The sequence below is a fragment of the Paroedura picta genome, chromosome 3 (assembly GCF_049243985.1).
Source record: "Paroedura picta isolate Pp20150507F chromosome 3, Ppicta_v3.0, whole genome shotgun sequence".
Lineage (NCBI taxonomy): Eukaryota > Metazoa > Chordata > Lepidosauria > Squamata > Gekkonidae > Paroedura > Paroedura picta.
The window spans coordinates 140740004-140759779 of record NC_135371.1 but is presented as its reverse complement, the minus strand read 5'-3'; the positions used below and the strand labels follow the sequence as shown (position 1 = coordinate 140759779).

Sequence of the window (19776 nt, the reverse complement as noted above, 5' to 3'; positions counted from 1 at the left end):
TTTTGCTCTTAAGAGTGTAACGGAGGAAGCCTTCTGCTTTCTAACTGACCTAAAATTATGCGCTGTGCAAAATAAGATCTGAAGTAATATGGTGACAAAAAAGGACAGTCAAGCAATGGTTGGTTCCTCTTGGAAAAGAACAGAAAACGGCAGTTATCTAGCAGCAAAATATTTATTAATTTGACTTCAAGGCCCATAGACATCTGAAGAATTTGAGAGCATAGGCAGTAGCCAGACAGAGTATAATTGCAGGCTTTGCTTGTGGGATTCAAATATAGAACCAAGAAAAGAGAAGGAATCTGCTTGGGTTGAGGACCATCCTGATCTAAAAATGTGCTGTCCCACAATAATGTTTACTTCTTCAAGTAACCCTTCAAGCACTCCTTCTTCAAGGATGTCTTTCTTCTTCTTTGTGAAAAACCAAAGACATGGAGAGGAGGTGCCTAATTGGCTACTTGTGAGACGGTGTTCAGTTTTGAGGGACAGGAAAAGTTCATGTCATTAAAATAGGCATTAGCATCATTTGAACTAGGAGTTACCTCCGTTTTGGCTTTCAGAATTCATGAGCTTCAATCTCCAGTTCCAGGAATGGACTTATTAGCCCATCAAGGCATCCCCATTTGCTTTTGTCTGGATTTCCTGGCTCCAGACCAGGAGACCAGACTCACCTAAGCCCCTGGCCCTGCAGAAAAAGGATCTGGCAGCCAGGTTCTCTGGGAGGAAAGATCCCTGCACCCATAGCTCACCTCCAGCTACAAATACCCTGTAACACCTGGGGATGCCCTGTCAAAGCAGTCCATTGAGGCAGGCTGCCATGGAGGGTGAAGCTGCTGCTGGGAGAGGGACCCCCCTCCACCATCCCCTTGACAGGGCAGCTAGCCCAGCTGCAGAAGTCCCAAGGGTGGTAAGCAGTGGCAGGGAAAGCAAGGAGCTGGCTGTAATGCCCATGTTTACTGGCCTGGTGGGAAGGTGAGGAGGAAACAAACAGCAAAGATGCTGAGCAGAGGGGTGGGGTTAATCTAACCCTGGATGGAGGCTGGGATGAGGAGGAGCCAGGTGGAAGGGGAAAGATAAAAGGAGGGGAGGATCAGGCACGGGTGGTGGATAGAAATAGGAAGAAGGCAGAGAATGAAGGAGTGCACGAGGTGACAGGAGAACAGGGGACTAAGGTGGAATAGAGGCTTCACAGCAGAGTGAGAGAAAGCAGGAGAGACACAGCTGGTGAGGCAGAACTGGTTCTGGCAGGAGACTGGGGGTAGAGGATGCTGGGCAGTCCAGAGACCTTATCTGGCTGCTCTGGAAGGCAGTGCACAAAACAGTGCGATCCCACCCCTACCCTTCTTCACCTGTATCACTCTTGTTATCCAGTGGAAGAGGACTGCAAAAAAAATCATGCGGCCCCCTAGAGAGCACACCAGCTGAACTCGAGCCTTCCTTCATCACAATGGCCAAGAGCCCTGGACCCCAGGGGCCACCCCCTAAGCAACACAGCTGTGGACATGGCTGCTGTGGCCTACCTTTCTAGCTCTTGGGAAATTCTTATATTCTGTGCATGCCCTTTGCGTGCAACAAGCACCAACTGAACATTCCGCCCCCTCCATCCACCTTTCCAGCTGCTCCACTAGAAAACAAATAGATTAAAGACCATAAATGGCTCTTATAGCAAGCTGAGATTTGCAGATGACATGTGCCCCAAGGTCTTTTGCTACCATGGAGATAATGACCGCAGCCTGCAGGGCCAGGGCTGGAGGCGGAAAGAAGGAATGTTCGCTGCAGCCCACAGACCCCTGGAGAGAAAAGACCAGTCGAGGCATACCTGTACTCTAAGGAGAACTTAGTTAGCTCCCTGTTGTTGTGCAGCCACTTGAATTCCAGAGGCCAGCTGCCTTCTGCCATGCAGGTCAGGACTAAACGGTTCCCCTCCAGGTGGACTTGGGTACGAACTGGCTCAGTCTTGAAATAGGGGGAAACATCATCTGCAAAGAAAATGAAGAGTTTACAATGTATATTCTTCCCATAGGTATAAAGAACACAAGAGCTTCCAAACTAGGCCAAGCAAATAGTCCTTTCCATTAATGGACTCATGGTTGGAATCTTCAAATGAATGAAAAACTAAAGGGTAAATTATGGTTTTCTGTATTACTTTCTGGCAGTCAGAAGTTTAGGGACTCCAAGTGTGGTAATGTATTTCTAGATCATCCTGTCAATGAATTACTGTCAATGCATAACTGACAACAATGCCAAAGTTATAAAACAGAGGGCAAAGCAGCCGAAAGAGAGTCACTCCTGCCCCTCCACACATATCTCTTGGGGTTCCTTTATGCAAATTGTATTGTAACAAACCTTGTACATTACATGGGTGGCTAAAACACAAAACTCATCTAATCAAAGCTGTCCATCAGTTGACTAAGTCAGAGACAATAACCATGAGCCATGACAATAACCAACTTTTTAATTACTTTAATACAGGGAGTATAACCTGGGGATGTGGAAGGATATAATATAGCTCAGTCACATCAGATCTCAGAAGCTAAGCTGTGTCAGTGCTTAGATGAGAGACCACCAAAGAAAACTGCAGAAGAAGTAAATGGCAAACCACCTCTGCTTAATCACCTGCCTTGAAAACGCTATGGAGTCACCAGAAATCTCTAAATATATAAATAAATAAGTTGACCGCACTGTACATATGTATAACCTGGTTTGCTACCTTTTGCCTGTCTAAATATTGTAAGAATAGAAGAACACTGGTGTTTGGTTGCCATGGCAAACAATTTAACAAGGTCATTCCGAGATTTGTTTCAAAAATAGCACTTATGTTTTGAAATACAGCATCATTCTTTATCTGATTTATACTGTATGCATAATCCATTTGCGCCAATGGATAGAAAGTGTTCTGCCCATCTCATCTCATGGTTGCTTTATTACCCAGTGGCAGCAGCACTCATTAGATGAGACAGATTCCTTTCCCAGCAATCAGGGAGCTGAGATGACCTCTAAAGCACAGCCACCCTAACCCCCTCTAGAACAAATTAACTTCAGTGCCTGGTAAGTCTTCTTTTATAGCCATTAGGCCAAGTAAAATTTCAGCCACAAACATTCCTCATTAAGCTAACAAGAAAAAGAGCTTGCAAGTAAGACTTCTCATGAATTGGTTAACAGGAAAAAAAAAGTCACAACAGAAGAAAAGATTGCATTTCCCCCCCTCATTTGAAGCTTTCGGAATGCTATGGAAAGGGAAACTGTTCTGAAGGAAGGAATGGCTCCCACAGAGCCCTTTGCATCAGCATGTCTCCCTGGATGAAAAGACAAACATGGCAGAAGATTGGACTGGGCTAGTCTTAAGGATAGGTCCTGTGCTGCACACCTCTCAAAAGTTCCCTACAATATTTTACAAATAAGAATATGGAGATGGTAGTGATGCCAAAGATGGTTCTTTGCCAAAGTCTTTACGCAAGTCTCGCCCCCTCCCTTGCATGCCCAAATGATTGTTAAAAGGTTTTTTTTTGCTGCCTGCTGTTTTCATTTACTCTCAAACAGTCCTGTCTTCCACTGAATTGAAGGCCAAGGAAGTGATGGTTTTGTTGGTGAAACATATTTTGGAAAAACATTACTATTCTACAAAAAGTTAACAACAGTTTAAAAATAGACCTCTACAGCTTCACTACATGAAATGGAAGGCTAAGCATACCATCATTTAGGAGTCTCAATTTACACCTTATTTGTTCTGGAGCAAAAACTTTTCTACCCTACTTAGGGATAGAGAGACAGAAAGGGCTGCTGGACCCCAAATAACGCCAGCTCCAACAACTCCACAAGCAAAAAATTAACACAATATCTCAAGCAAGGCTAAAACAAGGATAGTGGTTTGCAAGGAAAGGCACCAGAAACCAGGGGCCATTCCGACAAGAACCAATGTTGCCAAATGTTCACAGAATGCAGGAATGCTATATAAAATAGTGGAATTTCGTCATTCTGCATACCTTTATTTTTAGTGGAATATAGAAGTCCCAGTAGCGTTTCATTCATTCCCCACAGGTTTCCGGTCTCGCTGGAATCGCAACAAAGGAAGCGATTTTTTCCTGCACTTCTTCCCACCCCTGGCCATCAATCAAACAGAACAGCCAATGGGCTGTTGTGTTCATGCTCCCGAAAAGCCCCTTTCCCTTTAAGAACTGTTTTTTTAAAAAACAAACACTCCCGTGTGTTCAATCGTTGCATACGAGCCGTAAGGGAGTGGCGGGCAATAAATTGAAAGATAATAATAATAATAATAATAATAATAATAATAATAATAATAATAATAATAATAATAATAATAATAATAATAATAATAATAATAATTTTTGGTGGCATAGGAGCTGGCGATTAATTGTTCACACTCTCCTCAAGTAGAAAAAAAAATCCCCCCCTCCGGGGCGATTTGTGGCTGAAATTACGGGCAGTGCCGAACAGGAGGCTGTGTTGTGCTTGGGAACTTAGGGAGGTTTGTTTTACTTTAAATCACTTCTGTGGAGGGACTTTAATCAGAGAAGCCTCGCTTGTTCGTAGCTTTCACAGGTCTCAGGAAAAAAAATGACGATCACTTCTCCAGAAGTTCGGGGCAAGTACGGGGGAGGGACTTTCTTTCTACCGCTACATTGAGAACGAACATGTCTTTCACTGGTTTGCTGCAGCTTGTATGCAGAAGTGTAGCATTTTTTTCAGGGGGAATCCACTTTTCCCTATTTCCCGAAAAGCGCTACAACGAAGCGATTTTTGCGGGAGTGTTGCAGGAGTGTTGCAGATTGTGTGCGACATCATGCAGAACGTAGAATTAGTAGCGTTTACCAAAGGTAAGACTTCTACTACATTTAAGTCATGCGGAATGGCCCCAGGGATTCTCTTTATCGTGAATAGGCTCAGCCGGACCATATGTTAGTTTAAACCAAGCTGTCCCCATGTCTCTTAATGCTTGTGGAAAATATCTTTTTCAAACCAGATTTTGCTCCTGGTTTTACAGTGCTATGTCGTGTGTCCAAACTCTGACCGTTTATGCACTGGGCACTTTACTGCCCCAGTTCTCATGCAGGAGCACAAATCGGGGGCAGATGAGGTGCACTGGGCCAAATGCTCCCCCATGTGGGTGCAGGAAGAGGTGGGGCAACCTTCCACAACTAAAACTCCAGCCTGTAACCCAGCATGAAACCTCCAGTGCATAAACGGTCTCTGTGGCTACACTTTTTGTTCCTGCCACAGAAAAGTGACATTTGGCTCCTCATTAGTTTGTTGCCACCAGAGGGAGCAGATATGGCCAACAACAGTCCTTTCAGGTTTGTTACAAAAGTGTTGCTAGTAACTTCTCACAGGAGGAAAATGGGACTATCACTGCCTTGTTTACATACATCAATTCATTTGTCTGCGTGCAAGCTTACAAATTTCATTGATTAGTAAGGAAGAAAATACAGAGTGACTAAACATCTGTCGGGCCTCTAGCAACTTTTCCTTGGGGGTAGCAAGAAGAAAAAATGCATCTCTTTATAAAGTTAGGGGAGGACATAAACTGCTGATAAAACACAGGGAAAGAAAACCAGAGAAGTGGGGGATACGCTTGTGTAATTTGGTTCAGATAGTTCGAAAAGTACCCGAATCAATGCTGATTCAGATACGTTTTTGGACTAATCCAGTCCAAATTGACCTCCTCCTGAAGTTAAACTGCCCAAAATCAGCTTTGACTGAATTACTAAGCCACAATTCAGGTGCAATTCAGCCATGTGTAGATCAGGCAGTTTAAAATTTAAAGGAACCAAAATTTCCCATCAATTTCATGATTTGTGTGTGTGTGTGTGTGTGTGCAGGAGTTTGAAATAGATGCACCAAATTTGCTGTGTGGCTTCAGGAACCTCTCCTCAAAAGAACCTCCACATTTTAAAAAGATTGGACTAGGGAGTCCAGTTCTATGGGCATCCAAAGTGGGAGCCCTATCTGACCTCTCTTGTTTCCAAAGGTGAGACAAGAACAGAATCTTTTTTTTTTACCTTGCCATTGGAAACAATGGAGGTTGGATGGGGCACCCTCTTTAGGTGCCTGTAGAATTGGACCTCCTGATCCGTTTTTTTTTTTTTTTTGGAAATTGGAGGCTCTTTTGAGATGAGGCTCCTGCAACTGCACTGCAAATCTGATGCCTCTATCTCCAACTCCGCCCCCCCCCAAACATGGAATAGACAGAAATGGAAAATTTTCCATTGATTTTAATGGCGCTGAACTGCTTCAGATTAAATGGAATCGATTTGGCCACATCTGAGCCAGGGAAGGGTGCTTTGGGTGTTTCAGATCCAGTCTAGTTGGGCTGAAAGGCAGCAGAAAATCTAGTTGGTTTGCCTGCTGGAGAGAGTAAGGACATGGCTCCTTTTGAATATACTCATCTGTTGAAAAGCATGGCAGTTTTAAACTGATTGCCCAAGTCATCCTTATCAAATGAAAGCCTAATATCTTCGTATTCCCCTTATCACACCCCATTATTTCCCTGAAGACAGTCTCCTTTGCCATTAGCTTGATCTGATTCGCTTTATACTGGCCACTGGCTAAACCCCAGGTCTTCTGTTCTTACTGGCAAACACTTATGGCCTTCTGGCTACTGCAGTTGCTGACATGAAGCCAGCAGAAAGCTACTCTCTATTTTTAGCATGCACTTTAGGGCCTGGGAAGCCAACATTTCCTTGGTCTGTGGTTTGGGCAATTCTCTCTCTTTGGCTAGACAGTACAAACTATATTGAGTTAAATACTGTAGTTAACCATCAGCCAATGCTCCCTAGTGGCGTTAAGGAATAAGTTAAATCTATGGATAGAGTGAATCATTATAAAAACTAGTATAAAGAAATAGAAGAGAACAACTAAGTGAGATTTAAACAATGTTTAGAGATGCTGACAGATCAACAAGGAAATACATTAACTGAATAGGGCAAAATATGGCAAACGTGAATTAAACATTAAAAAACTTTACAAAAGACATAAGAGAATGACAGATGCCACCAGAGAAGAAGCTTTTGAAGAAGAACCTGCAATTTTAGAAAGTTAAATGAAAGCTGCACTCACAGCACTTTGGAGAAACAAACCACAAATATAGATAGCATATCAATAGAGCTAACTTCAAGCCACAGAAATGTAGTCCATCAAAATCATAAAAGGAATATGCCAACAAATATGGAAAACAAAACAATGGCCCACAGATGGCACACCCTCAATCTTCATTCCAATTTGGAAAAAGGAGAAGTCAAAGAATACAGCAACCATCAGTCCATTGCATTAATTTCTCATACAAGCAAAGTAATGCTGAAAATCTAACAACAAAGACTGTTACTATATATGGAAAAGAGAGATGCTAGAATGGATTCACAAGCAGGATTCACAAAAGGAAGAGGCACTGGAGAGCATACTGGAACTTTATATTGGTTACTGGAGCATGCTCAATGTATTTTTCATAGACTACAACAAGGCTTTTAATTATGTGGATCCTAAAAAGTTATGGATGGCTTCATGCACAACTTAGATTCTGGAAAATAGGATGCTATTAGGATGCTAGAATATGGAGAACTGGAATGGTTTCCTATTGGCAGAGGTGTCAAACTAGGAAGTATTTTATCTCTCTATTCAATTTATATGCAAAACAGATGCATAAGGAAAGCTGAATTTGATTTAAATGAAGGTGGAGTGAAGAAACACTAACAATTTGAGAGATGTAGATGACATTACATTACTGGCAGAAAATAGTGAAGACTTAAAACAACTACTGATGAAGGTTAAAGCAGAAAGTGCCAAAACAGCGTTATAGCTGAGCATCGACAAAAGTAATGACTACTGGGGAATTATATAACTTCAAGGAAGAAATTCAAATTTGTCTATTCCATGGCTCAATCATCAATCAAAAGGAAGATTGCAGTCAAGAAATCAGAAAGAGATTGAGAATGGGAATGGCAGCCATGAAGCAATATGAAAAGATCCTGAAGTGTAAGAATGTGTCACTGGCAACCAAGATTAAGATAACTCATAATATAGTATTTCCTATTACTGTGTGTAGGTATGAAAGCTGAAGTGAAGAAAGCTAAGTGGAAGAAAGTTGATTCATTCAAAATACATTGGAGAAAGAATTATAGATACCGTGTTTATATGGGTCAATCAACTGAATAAACATACTGTACTGTACTGTAGATACTGTGGACCATCACAAAGTCAAATAAGTGGGTTCTTGGGCAAATCAACCCTGAACTTTCCTTAGAAGCAGGGTTGTCATGATAGTTTCTGCACTGGGAATTTGCCTTGCTATACTGCTCATCCAGTGGCTTACTATTCATCTGTTGGTGCCAGGCTGGAGCCCGATTCAGCCCCTCACATTACCCTGCGGCAAGGGAACACAGCCATATCCACATTCCCTTTTTTGCCTTGGACAGCAACAGAGCCTATGTTGGGGCAGGTCCGTGAGGCAGGGGAAGTGTTGGGCTGTCCTGGCCCAGCACCTCCCCCATCCTCACCTGATTATGGCATTCCAGAGTGGACAAAAAATGCCTTAGGCAGCTCTGCTGTGTTGCACACTGCAGTGGTTCCACCTGGGGCACTAATATTATTTTTAAGAACACAGCATTGCCTTTGAGCAGACTACCATGTTCTTAAAAAAGAAAATAAACCCAGTCCCACACCGCCCCACAGCGTGGCACAACCTCACTGCCTCAGCTTCTATGCAGGAGCACAAATACGGGGCAGATGAGGTACACTGGGCCAAATGCTCTCCCATGCAGAAAGTGAAAGAGGCGAGGCAACCTGCCCAACGGAAACTCCTAGCAGCAGCAGCCCGGCACAATAGGGGCTATGTGGTAGACATCCAGATCCTCCCTGGCCATGGGCAGGAAATGGGGGGGGGGTGAGTAATGTTGCCAGATCCAGGTTAGGAAATCCCAGGAGACTTGGATCCTGGAAAAGGCAGGGACCTCAGTGGAGTATAGTGTCATACAGTCCACCCTCTCGAGTATCCATTTTCCCCACAGCAACCGATCTTTGTAGTCTAGAGATGAACATGACTAAACTGAGACTATTGTACTTTATCACAGAATGAGAAGACTCACTGGAAAAGACTGTTGGGAAAAGTAAAAGTCAGCAGGAAGACTCACCGTAAAATGGATTGACTCAATAAAGGAAGTTCACTTTTCAAGACCTGAGCAAGGCTGTTAATGATAGGATATTTTTGAAGATGTTAATTCATAGTGTTTTCGTAAGTCAGAGGGAACTTGATGGCGTATTGCCCAGAGACGAAACAAGCTGGTTTTCAATCAACTTAACAAATATCAAGCTGTGTCGTTGCTCAGTATTATTTTTCAAACACACTTTTCTCCCAGGGGTATAATTTCAAACAGCAATGGCAGAAGAGAGAAGCTTGGCAATCCCAGAGACATACCACCCCAATTTTAAGCAATGAGTGCTGCTCCTTCCATTCTTGCAAATAAACCCACAGAAGTGACTAGCCCATAAATGTTTTGAATAGCTCATCAGTTACTGGTGATATCCAGAAAGAAGATACTGAACAAACAAAAAAGAAAGAAAAAGGAAATGAAAAGAAAAACTGAATACAGCATGGGAAATCCATGCCTGGAATTTTTGGGGGAACGTTGACATGTTTGCTGGGGTGAGTAAATATATATATATATATATATTGTTCCACAGGCAGTTTCTCCAAAAGCTGCTGCATGCGTATGCACAGACTTCTACACACACTGGACCCAGAGCACCCAATAGCCCCACCATGGATAACAACAAGTACTTCCCTGCTCTGGATCTGAATTATTGTACAGCCTTTAATAAGCCATTCATCAAAAGCAAGCCACAACCCAAACCAAAGAGTCTCCGTAATCAATTGCAGGTCCTTTGACTGCACAAACTAGCCGTTGCTATCCCTGCACTTAGTTCATATATAATTGAAATTGAGGCATAAACGTAAGCCAGGAGTCTTACAAGCTTCTGGGAACTGAATTACGATCTCCGAGCTGCCACACCCACCCCTATTGCAGGTGGGATTTGGGGCCATACCCTCAGCAAAGTCACAGCCCTTTCCTCTCTGCCATCTCTGTTCCTACCTAAGCCATTTAGTAACCATATCAACAAGGGCTCCAAGTCCATACAGGATTTGTCTGAGCTGTTTGGCTGCCTTTATTCCCAGCTGGCTTACTGGCATTTTGAAACCGTGCTGGGCTTTTAAGATAGAGGGTGGAATGGGCTGGGGGTGGGGAGTGAGAAAAGAGGGGAGAAAAAAAGAAAAAGAAAGAAAGAAAGCCCAGCCTGCTATTCTATTTGCTAAGTAAAACTGTAAGTTGAAGTGCACAGCTTCATTTTCTGTTTAACAAATGGAATTCCTTTTTACTTCAAAGGCACATTCATATTTCCCAACAGCTTTCAAGTGTACTTTGAATTACATTATTTTTATGCATATAAAAAAAATTCCACCCCCCCCCCCCCAGTTTTAGTTGCTGGCATCACTTTGTTATAAAACAATAACATTCCAGGACCTGTGTGATTAAATTCCTCTTTTCATGTGGGGCCAATTCAGAAAGAGGGGGAAAGAAAGAGCCACTTCAAGCAACAAACAGCACACTCACAACGCACGCAAGCACATTCAGAAAGCGCAATGTTAAAAGAGTTTAAGCTCTGCAAGCCCCCACGCAGGGCAATTTGCTGCAAGGTATGCATTTATATTTTATTGCTTCTCTTGTCCTCTGGGGCTTTTTGGAAGACGAACAAACTAAAGAGAGTCAGCTTCAAGGTGGTAAAATGTTTGAAGTGAGCACTTTACTCCAAAGGTATCACAGTTTCAGGCATGGGTTAGGGATCTGACAGCCCTTAGAAGGGAAAATAGAGTCAGAATAATCTTCATTCACAAAGCTACCATGGGGCTCTGAAGAACTACAGTATTTTAGTCTTAACCCCTATTACAAAGACTCTGACTGCTCTCTTCCGCCCCTTACTCCAACTTGATGGCTAGGGTGGGCGAAGTCTGAATGGGCATCCACATGTCAAGCTTTTGCCTTCCTTTGGCCTCTATGCATGCAGTGGATAGCTCACATTTTGCTTGGCTACCCTCCTGGTTGCCAGCTTCTTTTCTGTTGGGATCCCAATACCTTTAGTAACTGCAGAACCACACATAAATACAGGCAGAAATAGAGCACCAGGTTCTAATCCAGTTTGATTCCTCACTTGCCTGCTGGATGACTTTCCTTTTCTCGCTGGGAAGGAAGGATGACTTTCCTGGCCAATAACAATTCACCATGTGCTCCTTCTAGCTCCCCCCCCAAAAAAAAAATCAGGAATCAGCTCTGTGTCCTCATGCATGCTCATCTGATGTCAGACTAGTAGTTGCGGTGCAGCAAGAAGAAGGAAGGGCCAGAGATCAGGCAACGGCAGAAGGCGGATTATACTAGGAGTGGCCACTACAAAGGTTTTGTGCTGCCTGCCAGTCATAGGGAGTACCATTGCACACTCTTCTTGATTTCTGTGACTGGGGTGAACTCTGAGGCCTGAGCACCCTCCTACTCTGTTAAGAAGCTCATAGCCTCACCTCTCAAGTATCCTACGTTTAAGTCCAGGAATCTCTGACATCTGAGAAGGAGACAAAAACCATGAGACACATAGTTCAATCTTTATGAACAGCAGATCATCCGCTAATCTGGGAGCCCCAGAAAGCACACTTGAGTGCAAAAGTACTGGAAGCGCCGTGTGGGATATCAACATATCAAATACAAAAAGTGACACTGCACAGTTTATCCTGAATAAACCCGTGAAATCTGTTGCTAGTCTTCCACTAAATGAAGTCAGAGCTCTTGCAAGAATTCTAGCTTGCCTTCATTGTTGTATAGATAGATCTAAAGCAAATGGCCAGTCAGAACAATGAAATTCTTGATGCCCTGATTTGCAATGGAAGGGATGATTAAAAGGAGTTACAAGGTGAGAACTGATGGGGAAAAAGAGACCATAGACTGCTTTTAAAAGGTTGGTTGGGGGAGAAAGTGGCCAATTTGGAAAAAAGATCTACAGCCTAGTTTCCGCCCTAAACACTCTAGGTTTATCACAGCAGAAAAGCTACAGATGCACCAAGGAAAATAATTAAAGGCATTTCAGCTCTTTGCAGTCACTAAGCCAGCAGCAGGGGCTTTTGATCTCTGTCACATTCTGTCCAAACAGAGTCCCCGGTGGATTTAAAATTCACCCACAAAACAAATCTTTTACTGGTTCCAGACTCCAAAGACTCACCCACTAAATGGTCTCTGTGATGGCAGCTGAACGGCATTTCACTTTCTACTGTTTTGGTTTTCTTCTTCTGTCTCTAAAGGGGAAAACGCACACGTATGCTCTTCTAACACATTGTTCCCTATAGAAAGTTGGGCACTTAGTCTGAGCAAAGTTTCTGTAGTGTTAGGAAGGAAGGAAGGAAGGAAGGAAGGAAGGAAGGAAGGAAGGAAGGAAGGAAGGAAGGAAGGAAGGAAGGAAGGAAGGAAGGAAGGAAGGAAGGTGATGGCAATCATCCTTGGTCTGTGAGACACACTTGTCGTGGCAACCACTAACAGAGAGGCCTTTGGTCCTTAGAATTACTTACCCTGGTGGCTGAGCAGTGGTATTTGCAAGTGGTATTTGCAAGGCGGTTGTGCGGATGGTATTTGCTCCAAGCCACACGTGTGGCTTGATCTATGAGTTCTTTAAGTTTTTGCTCCCTGTATTAAGAAAGTATTGAACGGCAGGACTAACGATTGCTGTCTTAAGACTGACGATTTGTATTACTCCCTTCCGCAAACAATATGTTTAGAGATCTAGTGCCAGTTCCAAAATGCTGCCTTGCAGAAAGCGGAAGAGATAATCTTCTGGCCAGCGTGGTGTGGTGGTTTAAGAGTGGTGGACTCTAATCTAGAGAACTGAGTTTGATTTTCCATTTTTCCACATGCAGTTAACTAAGAGCAGTTCTCTTAGTGCTCTCTCAGCCTCACCTATGTCATAGGGTGACTGTTGTGGGGAGAGGGAGGGAAAGGTGCTTGTAAACTGCTTTGGAACTGCTTTGGGCAATGAAAAGCAGGGTATAAAAACCCAGCTCTTCTCCCTATACATTACTTATAAGGGAGTTATACGTTGATGATGGCCCATGTTGCTTATGCCATAATCTTTTTCTTACATGAGTCATGATGGAAAGCAGTGATCAATGTACTGGGGACAATTAATTCTACAGAGCGTGCACAATTTGTTGTGACAACCGCTTGATATACTACCCATGTCTATCTAGTATATTTGATTTATTGCTGGGGGGGGAGTAGGGAGCAATTGCCAGGTATTTAATGACTGTGCATTTAATTAAGGTATGGGAACTGGAAGAATGTCTGGATGACCTGATTGACCTCTTGGGCACCTTCTGTACAGATTCCCCCCCCCCCTGGAAACTAGAAACCGAGAGGCTCTGGGCTTGCCACACAGTGGGTAGGATTGTTTTATTGTGTTTTTAACTGTTGTTTTTATGTTTTATGTATTATTTTATATAATATGTTGTAAGCAGCCCCGGGCTGGCATCTCCAGAAAAGATGATGTATAAATCCATTATTTTTTTTAAAAAAATTAATTAAATAAACAAATATAAAATATACATTCTGAGACATTCAGAACAAAGTTTTTTTTTTTATGTAGCATCTGGGATGCTATGCACAATGTATGTGCTCTGGTTGTATTGCCCAAAGGAAATCTATAGCTCTATCCTGAAACAGAGTCAGTCTAGATTCATTGTTTTTCAACCTTCCTAATGCTGTGACCAGAGCCTCTTGTGGCGCAGAGTGGTAAGGCAGCAATATGCTGTCTGAATCTGTCTGCCCATGAGGTTGGGAGTTCAATCCCAGCAGCCGGCTCAAGGTTGACTCAGCCTTCCATCCTTCCGAGGTCGGTAAAATGAGTACCCAGCTTGCTGGGGGGTAAACGGTGATGACTGGGGAAGGCACTGGCAAACCACCCCGTATTGAGTCTGCCAAGAAAACGCTAGAGGGCGTCACCCCAAGGGTCAGACATGACTCGGTGCTTGCACAGGGGATACCTTTACCTTTACCTTTTAATGCTGTGACCCCTTAATTCAGTTCCTCATATTGTGGTGACCCCCAACCATACAATTATGCAAAGTGTTCTTTCACAGAAATTAAACTGAAACTGATCAATGGTGTGAAGATCCATTGTTCATGATTGTATGTACATTGGTTTTCTTTCCGGGGTTTCTCAGTTCCGTTCTGCCTCTTTTCCCACCATCCTGATCTTGCTCTCTTCTGCTGCTCCAGACAGATGAACGCTCTATCTTGATCTACACAACAAGGCGGTCGTGCGGATGGTGGCCTCCTCTGGCCCAGCTGCTTGCCCTGCCACAACCCCTGTGAAAGGGTCATTTGACTCCCAAAGGGGTCCTGACCCCCAGGTTGAGAACCACTGGGTTAGAGAGACCATGACCCATTATGCAAGGGCCAGAATGCCCGCGCTGGTGGTGGCAGGACATCGGGGAAAATCCCTGATTATGCAAGCCCCCACCACCAGCGCGGCATGGCCCGGCTCAGGGCCATGGCAGGCCTGCGTTATGGAAATGTGGGAACTTCTGCAGCTTCCTGGATACTGTGGCCGCCTGCAGGGGCTGGGGTGGGCCGGTGCTGTGCAAAATTGCAGTGCCGGGCCTTTTGGCCTGCTCTGCCCCAAACTACGGTGTCTCTGTAGGGACACTGCATGCCCCTGCGGGCTCCGCGGAGCTGTGGAGCTAGCAGGGACATCACCCTGCCCCCACCATAGCATGTGGAGGGGGCCTGCCCCCCTCCCTCCAGCCCCTCCCCCCCGGCCGCTGCCACTTACCCTGCCTGACAGCGTCCCAGGTGTCCTGGTCTCAGTGCAAAGCGCATGTGCGTATGCTATGCCGGGGCAGCCCCACACACCCCGCCCCTGTGTGTTCCCTGGGAACAGCGGGGCATCATGCCCCACCGCAACGGTACGGCGGCCACCCGACATAGCGGCCACCGTGCATAAAGGGTCTTAGAGAGACAATATATGGAATCACATTCCACACCACTTGTCTTGCCTTTTCAGAGGCAGAGCAGTGGCCAGTACAAAAGAAAGCAGCTAGATCTTGCTCTCAGGCATGCTGCTTTTCTTGTGCAGGGCGGAGGCACTGTTGGGTTGCATTCCCAACTACTGCCACTATCTTACACTAACTTCAAATTAGCTTTGTTCCCCTCCTGTTCCAGCAGTGGTTGCTAGTCTTGTAAATGGACAGATTAGGGTACTTTGTTCCCTAATGGTTTGTCTTTTATCTAAGTTTTTGGTCTACTTCCATTAGCTACAAGTCAATGAGGCCAAGAGTTCCTCCATTAGTCGGCTCAAGAAAGAGCCAAAATTGCTGTCAAGATATCTAGAGAGCTCAGTTTTTACGGAGCATCAGGAGTAACTTAAACTCACACTTCCCTTGGCAAGAGTGATCTTTAGCAACAGTCGGCTGTATATGCTGGAAGAAGGACCCATGTCTTGCTAGACCAGGGGTAGTCAAACTGCGGCCCTCCAGATGTCCATGGACTACAATTCCCAGGAGCCCCTGCCAGCGAATGCTGGCAGGGGCTCCTGGGAATTGCAGTCCATGGACATCTGGAGGGCCGCAGTTTGACTACCCCTGTGCTAGACGATATCAGGCCTGAGTCCGCATTTTTCTTCATTAAGAGGATAGTATCATGGGTGTACATATGGGTGTGTGGAAAGGGGACATCTAAAGCTGTGAAATGCTGCAGTAACTTTATAAATAACCATGGCCAACGTGGTAGATCTAAAAGCATTACTAACTATTCCTGTCTTTTCACTGTTTTGTGAACGAAACTAAAGATTTGTCTCATTGTTAACTTTACACAGGCTTTGAGAAGGAAATGGATCCATTGCCTTTTGGAAAATGTCTGTCTATCTATCTATCATCTACTACCTATTTATCTAATTTTTATGTCACCAGTGCAACAACTTGGCAGTGTACCGTGGGGGGCGGGGTGAAATTCCATACAGGTACAACCATAAAATGTCATCATAAAATCAGTAAACAATTTCTGTAACAGTATCAATGGATGAGGCAATAAAATCAGCCTTCATTTTATCACAAGCTGCTATGAAGCAAGGTGAACTGAAAAAAGTATTATATGAGCTGTGCTGCTGACACATAGTGAGGCCTGGGTCCCAACCAGCCTCCAAAGTGAGTCTCTAGAACTTACAGTTGCTCATCCTCTTTATTGTCAAGACTTGGCACACAGAAAGTGCCTTCCGGGGAGCCTTTCCATCTGAATTGAAGGTCTGTGCATGAACATACTAAAGGGCTATTTCTGCATAGGTTATCCATCTGAGTTTTGTGATGTTGAGAACTGTGCCTTTTCCTTCCTCCCGACAACATCATGGTGCATTCCATGGTGCTTTCCCAATCTTTCACAAATCTGCTTTGCTGTGACGTTTTGGGAAGGACAGCTGGCATGGCAGCTCTGTGCAGGGCCTTTTTACCTATGGTGACCATTCTTTCCACACCAGTGGGGGGCTTTTTTGTTTTGTTTTGCTATTGAATGTTGTTTTAACAATCTGTGTATTGGGGTCTCTGAATTACTGGTTTTTTTTTAAGATCTAGCACCTCCTCCCTTTTTAGAGCCATAAGGGGAAAGGCATATCTCTGCAATGAAAGAAGCTAGAAGCTTACTTTTAAAAAAAGAAAGCTTGGATTTTAGAGAACCCAATACAACTGATATTAAGGTCCTGATTAAAACCTTACTAGCTCTGGTGGTGCAGGTAGGGAGGAGAGGTGCTCCTGGGGGACTGGGGTAGGGAACCTACAGAGAAATGTGCCATGTGGAAGACCTGTTGCAGCTCCACTGGATCACAAGCCCATCCTCATGTGGAAAACACCAAGGGAGCAGCTGGGTTTTATATTTATAACCCAGATATATATTGCTGTGGCTGTGTGGTGAAACAGGCCACCCCTCGCCTTCAGTGGCAGAGATATGCTAAGGAGGTTTCAGCAACATTGGAACAGCACATACAACAGAAAAATAGGAGGGACATCCTGTCTAGCTCTGGGCATTGAAAAGAGCAATCAGAATACCAAGGGGGGGAGCATGAAAAGGGAAAGAAGGGGACTAGGCTTGCTAGTCCTTAACTGGCAAAAAGCAGGAGACTTAACTGGGCTCTGGGGTGGGGTGGAGAGATGGAAATGGAACTGAGGAATGTCCAATGTCACTTTCAGCCATAGGTGACACCACTGCCTTGTGCCTCAGTTTCTATTGGCTGATGGTACTTCAGCAACATGCTAAAGAAAAAATAACAAAAAAAATCACCACTGAGGAACGTGACACCCTATGGTAAAACCATAGAAGGGATCTGATTCTTAAATAAGATTAGTTCATTTGTTACACATACTTGTCTAGTTAATTGCCAACAAAAAATGAAGGCTTTTTGAAACTGAAACATGGACATTGTTTCATGTGACATCGCGGGGTTTCAAAAATATATTTTATTCAATGCCAATGTAGCAAGGCTGTGTTTTATATTTTATTGATTCCTATGAAAGAGTGTGTGTCAGATTTAATACAGATCAAATAATTGGATTGGATTGGCTCCTTGTATACAGGGTGAGCCTGCTTGATGGTCTCTGAGCAATTGCTCTGGGAAACAAAATGTGGGGCAGATGCCCAGGATTAATGTAGCAAATGCTTTCAGGTCTAACACAACTGGCTGCAGGTATAGAGTGGGAATATCCTTCATTTATTCATTTTGCAACATCTTAATCGTCCCCTGGCATGACTTAATCGTCCCCTGGCATGACAAGGGTGCCCCTTGGATTGGGTTTGAATCTCGCTTGCTCTGGTTTAAAAACTGAATCAGATATCACATATTTAAATGCATTCACATCCAGTGGGCCAGTGTGGGGCAGTGGTTTGAGTGCTGGGGTGTTCGGATTCAAATGCCCACACACCCACGAATCTCACTCATTTCTGCTCTTGACCCAGTCACTTCTTGTCAGGTATGTAAAATGGAAAAGAGGAGAAACACATCCACAGCCTGAGGTCTTTGAAAAAAGAATAAGATAAAGATGAGATATGTAGATATGGTGTGTGTCCCCAAAAGCATATGACAGAGATAAGTCATGGTAGCTGCCTTTCATTCTCATTAAAGCTAGATCTTGTGGCTGAGTCCAGAAATTCAGATTCATTATTCATCACTACCTAGGTCCAGATTAGCTAAAGCAAACCAATCTTCCTTATAAAGGAAGACAGACCACAAGGGAGATAAAGACTTTCAGACGTGCAGTCTGGGCAGAGGGGAACTATCTGGGTGTCTTTTTTCTTAATGGTCCTCAATTAGGGTTCTCCTGCCCAGAAAGCTGTTTGTTTGACTGAGTGGGAAGTCCGCATTGTTTCTTGCGCTTTGCCATGCGTCATGAGCAGATAATCAAAGCCAGTTCAGGGCCCCATTACAGAAGAAAGCCATTGCTGCCAGCCCTGGGCACAACTGCCTGGTAATTGTGAGATCAGCGGGGAAGATTGGAACGTCTGTGCAGCTGGGGAAACCTATTTAGCAGATTATTTGGAAAAGAAAGGGAGTTTGCTCTGAAAATAAACAAGGTGAAAATGGATTGGCTACAAATTAGTGGCAAAGTGAAGGAGGGGTGGAATACAGATTGTGAATAGCCACTTCAGGAGTGAACTGAAGATGCTGCACAGGCTGAGCACTGCCCCCACCCCATGCCAGTGGGAGAGAACACATTTACCCACTGATCTCCTAACACTCCTGCATCTACCGCACAGGCTTGGCATACACTTGGTTTAAAGCCATCCCGTCTGACGCCTTTTTTTTTAAAAGCTCATTCTCAGTGTAAGGTAATGAGACTTCTGAAATTTGTATACATTTAAATAAATTAAAGTATGCAAATATGTAATGAGCATTAAGGCTGCAGCTAATTTACATCTTTTCCAGCATGTAATTAGTCAGAATCTGCATATCATTTGGATGAATACAGCATATGCTAAACTATGGTGTTCCATTTACTGTACAATATTCTTCTGTGAAAAATGTGCTCCATTCTTTAAACATTCTTCTTAGATGAGAGTTGTGACCGAAAATGATTTGACCTTGTTTTTACTTTTCTCATTCATTCATTCATTCATTCATTCATTCATTCATTCATTCATTCATTCATTCATTCATTCATTCATTCATTCATTCATTCATTCATTCATTCATTCATTCATTCATTCATTCTATTTTGCACTCACAATTTACAGTATGCAACTGCCATTTTTAAATGAAAACAAGGTTTATAGCTGTATATAAGAGCACCTGGGGACCCATAAGGTCTCTAGCAATGGTAAATCTCATCTAAATGTGTCTAAAGTATGTATTTTAGAAATCCAGTCTAAAGACGGAATTAAAGGTAGTATTATAACAGCATCATTGCCTGTGTCGTGTGCACTCAGCTCATGGTAATCTCTGCTAAACTGGCTTTGTAGGTTGCTGTAGCACTGGGAAACCCGTTTGACCAGAGAGGGTCATAAGATGTGTCAGGTCACACTGATCACACTGTCTTTAGCCTGAACCACACATCTTTCAGCTCCCTTAAAAACCACAGCTGCTGGGAATCCCCTACAACTTCACCAGTATATTTTACTCGGTGATTTATTTACTCTCAGAACTTGTCCACATAATGTTCTATGTAATGTGTGAATGCGGCCCCACTGTTGTAAATGTCACAGTTTA

General features: G+C 43.7%; 1 protein-coding gene across 1 annotated transcript in view; it reads right to left on the bottom strand.

Moving 5' to 3' along the window:
• SDK2 (sidekick cell adhesion molecule 2) overlaps positions 1-19776 on the bottom strand; it is a 404613-nt gene that overhangs the window by 166272 nt on the left and 218565 nt on the right. Inside the window, exon 2 of the mRNA XM_077328296.1 lies at positions 1817-1976. Within this exon, the coding sequence (XP_077184411.1) occupies positions 1817-1976 (160 nt within the window). The remainder of the gene's footprint in view (positions 1-1816; positions 1977-19776) is intronic.